This window comes from Lactuca sativa, chromosome 4 (assembly GCF_002870075.4).
Source record: "Lactuca sativa cultivar Salinas chromosome 4, Lsat_Salinas_v11, whole genome shotgun sequence".
Taxonomy (NCBI): Eukaryota; Viridiplantae; Streptophyta; class Magnoliopsida; order Asterales; family Asteraceae; genus Lactuca; species Lactuca sativa.
Window position 1 is genome coordinate 233,815,699 of NC_056626.2, and position 7,115 is coordinate 233,822,813.

The window sequence follows — 7,115 nt, forward strand, 5'->3', positions numbered from 1 at the left end:
AATCCTTTAAGACAATCATTCCAACTATTGATCCGAGCTAAATAAGGCCTCTTGATTCGTAAAGTTGCTGACTTTAAGCCTTAGCATGGCTGGTCAAGACCCAAACCCAAAAACCCTAACTTTCTCAACACAAAAGTCCATATAACTCATTCATGGAGAGATCTAGACGACCAAGCTCTCATTTTTATGGGTTCAGACACTCTAATACACCTAAAAGGATAAAAGAATAGCTCTGGAGTTCACCAATCTCACAAAGTTTAAAACTTGGGACGTAAAACCCTAAAAAGGACCCAAAACAAGAACTAGAACAAACTATGAACAAATTTTAAACTTGATACCAATGGAAGATGCCCTAACTGAAGTGGAACTCAAATCCAAGAGCTAGAAGCACACACTATCCTTCCTTTAAGGTTCCTTCTCCACCAAAAGCTTCACAAGAACACTCAAATGAGCCACAAACACTCACACAAGCAAAAGGAACGAGATTAGGGTTTGGAAAATGTTTGATGCAGATAATGGTGGCTAGAAATGAGGCCATCATGTTCTTTAAATAGGGACACAAGAAGATATTAGGGTTTCATTCTGAGCCTAGTACGCCCAGAGTACTAGGTGGCCTCTACGATCATGCTAAGTACATGAGTACACTGTGCGTACACATGCATGCGCCCGACATACTCAAATGCCACATTTTTCATAATAAGGATTAGCCTTGACATAAATAAAAAGGTTAAGGTCCGAAGAGTTATACCTCATTGTGGGGTGTTACATATATTGAATCTTTATCTTATCTGTTTTAACCATTGTTTCGTTGGGTTTTGAGCAAACTAACACTCCTAAGGTTTTCATGCAACCCTAGAAACCTTGGATCTATGTTTGACTATGATACATGCAAAATAATTTTTCCAAGATTCATAACCTATCTAGCATGGCATGGGGTACTTTTAAACGTAAAAGAATTAGAAGAATTACATACCTTTGATTGTGAGTTGATTCCTTTGGAATTTGAGAGCCAAACACCAATAATGTGAACGCCTTAAATGGAAATCACAAAACACCACAAACTTGGAAAACTTTATGAGAGAGTATGTCTAGCTTCTAGAAATCGGCCACTCTTATGCACACACACTTAATGTCATTTCAAGCATCACAAGCCTTTTTATATAGTGTAGATGATTAGGGTAATCGCTAATAACCCATGTCTTTTCCTCTTCCAAGGATCCATGGGTTAAAAGCTCCACGGACCATCCATGGACTCCCATTTAAGCTTAGCCCATTTTCTAACGAGTGTTAGCCCACACTATATAAATATAATAGCCCATGTTTAATTAGTCTCCTTTTTTATCACTAAATTAATTCATAATTAATTTAAGATCAATACATATAAATAATATGATTTCATATTAATATATTATAACTTATAATATATTAATAAATCATAAACATACTATTCTCATAAATATCACCCATATAAATAGTTCGGGTGAAGTGCAAACCAAATGGACCATGTCGGGTGAGGTCAAGTATATACCAAATAAGTTATGGACTTAGACAACTTATCCAACAGTCTCCCACTTAGATAAGTCTGATAACTGTATTTGCTTATATTACATCAGGAACCAACCGGAAATCGTAGCTCTCGAAAACTTTGTTGAACAATGAAGCACCATTTTAGATAAGTGATCATATAATCCTCTATTCTCATGATATCAGCCGGAAAAATACATGGAACAATGTCTTACTTATTATCCAACAGTTTGTTTCTTGATTTCTGATTTGTTTGACAAAGAACTTAATCGAACACATCGATTTAGTTCTGACCGGGCCCGGTACATGGGTCAAAACAAAATCATCGAGGGGCCCAGATATCGCTTCTATTTCTAGAAGGAACAGATAAACTTTGACTCATATGCTTGTTCTACTACTTGTTGAATTATACACAAAATCACGTTTTATAACTCCTAGTTACTGATGCGTTTTCGTGCAATTAATGCACAACCAACTCATAGGCAATAACTCATATCTCTAGGTTTGAATACTTATATCACTACTAGAAAAACAGCCTTTTATGACGCTCATTGCGCATCATAAAAGGCTCAGACGATGCGCAAATGCGCGTCAAGGAAGGCCCTGTCATAAAGAGAGACGACGTGCTTTTGCGCGTCGTCTATAGACGTCGCACATTTACGACGCTCATTTACGACGCGCAATGACGACGCGCCTTTACGCCACGCAATGCGTATCAAGGAAGGCCATGTCATAAAGGAAGACGACACGCATTCGTGTGTCGTAACCTTACGACGCGCGTGTTAATGACACGCAATGCGTATCAAGAAAGCCCCTGTCAAGAAAGGCCATGTCATAAATGAAGATGACACATATTTTTGCGTATCATAATTTTAAATGTTTAAAAAAAATATTATTTATAGATTTACTAATTTTTAAATTAAATAATACATTAAAAATATCATAATACAAAATAAAATACAACAAATAACAAAGATAATTCATTTCACTAATATGTCAAATACAAATAATTATTCCAAAAGTGAATAAATGTTATAAAAAATGAACTTATTTATATACAATTGCATCATCTAGCTTACTATGTGCCAACAACTCTCTGTATGTTTACTTTTGCTTGAGTCTCGTTTCCTCCAAAGCATCTAGCCATGCCAAAATATGATATCTTGAGTCTCGTTTCAAGAACCAAAATCACCTTCAATCACCCAATTAAACTCTAATGTTGGTAGACTGAGAGTTCCAGAATCAAGTTTACATCCATCACCTTTAATCACCCAATTAAACTCTAGATCTTCTGTTGTTTGAAAGAAATTGGTGTTTGTAATCTATGAATAAAAAACACAAAGACCAAGTTTAACATTTGCTATATAGAAAGCACAACTGGGCATATGAATATATAATACGCAACATAAACATTTTCATGAAAATGATATAAACAAATAAGTAAGAGTGATGATATTGATACCTTAATTACGCCATTGGTGAACGAAATTTTAATTGGTTGATAGCAATACTTGACCTCTGAAAACAAATAAACAAAGGATCGCATCATCATTAGCTCAATGGTTTAAGCTACCAAATTACCTTTGAGAACCAGCAGGTGAAAACACTATGTGACCGGCTGCTCTTGTTGTTCATATCTGTTCCTGCCACTTTTATATTTGCAGCACCCTGATAAAGCATGAAAACTAATTTTAAATCCAATATAATCATAAATAAGAAGTAACAAAGTGTAAAGGGGATCTGACTGTACAACGTTATTAAGAGGTTTTCCCTAACTATATATAACCTAATACTACATTTCTATTAGGGGACACCTTGTTTAAAGTAACTTTGACAGGAATTGCAACTGTGTCAAATTGTAGAAACTCTTCATCACTAACATCAACTTCTGGTTGTTTGTCAAAAGGAGCAGTTGAAGCAACTATGACAGGAACTGCATACCAAAAAAATTTATATTAACCAAAAAAAAATAACTGCATTCCAACATAAAGAACAAGGGAATTAATTAATGTCACATTGTATCGTGTTCCTGCCCTTGCTGCCTCACTTGGTGAAATAAGAAGTTTCTGCTTTAGTTCAGACAAAAGAAGTCCCTTATGGCCTTTTCTGTATAAGTATAATAAAACAAAATTATAAGTTAATTAAGAGTCTGAAATGAATTAGAATTGTTAATAGTTTGTTTTAGTTTTAAAGTACATTTAGATACTCGTCCACATCTTTTTTCATTCGCTTAGTTTTCAGAGATGCATCAACTTCCGACAGAATGCAAGGTGACCGACCAATCTCAGCTAGCAGATCAATCTGAATAATTAAAATAATAATAATAAAAAATCAATAATTATCACTGAAAGTTACAATTAATTATACTATGAATAAGAAAAGAAAAACACAACGAACCTTTAAGTTGGGAGTTGAAGGGTCAGGCTGTCTCACGGTGAACCACACACAGAGAATGTAGATACTCCAAAGCAAGAACCTGCAGTGCACACTATATCAAAACTCAAACTAATTTAAATTCAACAAACTTCCATTAATTTGTCTGTCTATTATAATTTATTGCATCCTACTTTCAAAAATCTATTCTACCCAATTATATTTATAGCAATATCCCCCACAAAAGAAAAAAAATGGAAGTAATGATACAAATTTGCATTATGGAAGAGGTTTATTATTTAAAGCACTAAAAGGTTGTTAGAATAACATTTTGCATTGTAGGGGGCTTAGTGTTATTTTTATTCTTTCGTAACAACCTATTGACTAAGTTTTTTGGTTAGCAAGTTAGAATAATATTATATATAGGGTGTTAGGGTTAGGGATTTGGTGAGCAGAAATTGAATTTACTACTTGTTGAACTATAGACCTATAATTTTACTTTCTATTAGCCAGTTTATATCATATAATTGGCATTGGATAGATTTTTCAGGGTACGATGTCTTGATAAGAAATGAAATGAAAATAAAAACATACCACTTCTGCAATGTATATACGAGCAACATCTTCATCCAAGCAGCCTAAGTTTCTCAATAACGAATATAAATCACCGCCATTCAAGTATTCCATGACAAGGTACAAATTTTCGCGACAAGTAAAAGAATAAAAGAAACGGACTTGTCACAATTTAAGTATTTCATATTTGATTATATTTTCTAAAGAAAGACCAAAAAAATTATATATTATTACCACAAAAGGATTGAGGACTGATATCAAAATATCACGCTCTGCCAATATACTCTCGACCGCATTCTTCCAGATCATGTCAGCTTTCTTAAGAACCTGCCAAAAAAAAAAAATTCATAAATATAAATATATAATAAACAATTGAAGAATGAAAGGGTGAGGTACCTTTATAGCGAAAAGATCTCATGTGGTTCTCTTTTTGGCTAAAAAGACGCGCCCAAATGCTCCATGACTAATCGGTTTTATAATCTCAAAGTCATCAATGGAAGTGCGGTCCTTATTTTCGGAATGTATAGGGCTGGTTCTCAAGCTCCGTATCACATCATCCTCCAATGGAGCATCTTCATCGATAACCGTGCTTGCGATGTCAACTTTTTCATCATCAACCATCTCACACATCTGCAAATACTTCTCCCTGCTTGTAACGACTAATAGTTAACATTTATGATTTATGATTTATGATTTAACAAACACACACCTCATAAAAAACATGTTTATTATAAAAATGTTATCACCGAATAAGGTTCTCTATGCGTGCTCCAAATGTCTCGACGGTCAGGGCATCAAACTTTCTCCGGTCGATCACGACTCTTAAGTCATCAAGACACATCAGCAGATACGACAAAGATCGGTCATCATCCAATGGCGTATTGCCAGCACATCGAGCAATATCAGCAAGCTCATTCATCTACAAATATTTCAATATCAGTACCTATATCTCATAACAAGTAAGAACCTATTACCTACCTGTGGAAGGTCATCATGTTCAGAATAGGCACCCTTCCCTGCCAATAACAAGTCTATCTGGCTGGTTTTTGGTGTCATCAATGGCGACCAAGGAGTCATGCTGCCAACAGATGATGTGGTCATTCCTTGGTCAGATTTAGGACCAAAGTGGGTCCTACATGACATGGAGGGGTGAGCTTTAAGTATGGGTTTTTCTTTCTTGGGTTCCAGCATCCCGTGTTGTTCCTGACTGAAATATTTTCTTGATGATGATGATGATGGTGGTTTTGAGGGTCTTGGAGGAATACGTTTATCTGCTGAATGAAGGGATTGACGGAGTTGAAGAACAAGTTCATCTTCAGCCAATCTGCTTTCTTTATGGAACTGCAGGAGCCTTGTACATCTTGTGAGTATGAAGAGCATTCGGGTGTGAAGCTGTTTCAAGATACCCATGGGGAGCTCTTGGCGCCTGTCGTCCAGTTCCTTAGGGTTCTCACAATCATATGATGTCTACAAACACAGAAAAATATAATGTTTCAGTTACACTTACACATAAACAACTAACTAACTAAGTAAGATAATGTTAAATTAAGTATCATTATTACCTTCATCTCTGGTGTACTCCAGAGTATCCCCTTGACTTTAGACGCCCTATCATCATAATTGATTCAAACAATAATTTATTGAATGATCGTCTTCTAGTAAGTATTAGAAAGCTAGACGTATCAGCATTTCAACAAATGCTCAATAAACTACAAACATATAAAATTATCATATGCTTTAAACCAAGTATCTCTAACAGCTAGAATTTCCACAGGCCACCAGATGTACCAGAAATATTACGAGTTTTGCTGCCCTAACAAATAATACAAAATAATATGAAATAACTAACTTTGTTTCTATTTTCTACTTTTTTTTAAATGATTAGATCAAGCAAAGTTTAATAGTTAATGTATTTCATGCACCTTTTGCTTGGCAAGGGTATCCCAGTTAATATCCCTAAAATATGGATGCTGTTTCACCTGCATTTATCAAATTATTCAGCTTCCTATTCACAATGATTAATGTTGGTCAAGAAAAAGAAGAAAGTAGACCTCAGTTTCTCCCCTAGCTCCAAGTCTCTGGTTGGGATCTTCTGTCAGTAATCTTCATAATGATTGAACTCAGAAAAATGTATTTAAATTTTAAAGATGATAATTAAAAAGTTTCTCTTATTGATCAATGAGATCCTGGGCATTAGGGCTCATTTCATCAGGCACTGCAGGCCAGGGTATGTTACGGTTGAGAATGTTGTCAAATATCATCTGAAAAAACAGTGAAGAAAAGGTAAGATTATAGCAACTAACAAAGAAATGAAAGTAGAACCCCAACCCCAACCCCACCTGAGGGTGCTCTGCATTGAAAGGAGGAATGCCAACAATCAGCTCAAATAGTATTACACCAACAGACCACTAATCCGCTGATGTACCTGAAAGATATTTGAATAAAACATTTTAATGCATGAGATTTTATAAGCAATTCGTGTCATTATTATATCAAGTTAGTTGTGAACAAACCATGTACATTTCCCAGAAGAATCTCGGGTGCCAAATAGTCTGGAGCTGTCCAACAGCAGAGCGGTTTTTGCATCTTTCTTTCTGAGTCCTAGTAGCAGACAGAGATGGAGATGAGAGAGATGACTGAGTCCC

At 35.3% G+C, this 7,115-nt stretch overlaps 1 protein-coding gene across 1 annotated transcript; it reads right to left on the bottom strand.

The window, feature by feature from the left end:
• Window positions 1-5,212: 5,212 nt before the first annotated feature.
• On the bottom strand, window positions 5,213-6,038 carry LOC111917448 (probable serine/threonine protein kinase IREH1). Its single transcript, XM_042901710.2, has 3 exons — window positions 6,033-6,038; window positions 5,449-5,937; window positions 5,213-5,389 (listed from the first exon to the last, which is right to left on the bottom strand). Exons 1-3 carry the CDS (start codon window positions 6,036-6,038, stop codon window positions 5,213-5,215), a joined length of 672 nt encoding a protein of 223 aa, XP_042757644.1.
• Between the last annotated feature and the right edge of the window lie 1,077 nt (window positions 6,039-7,115).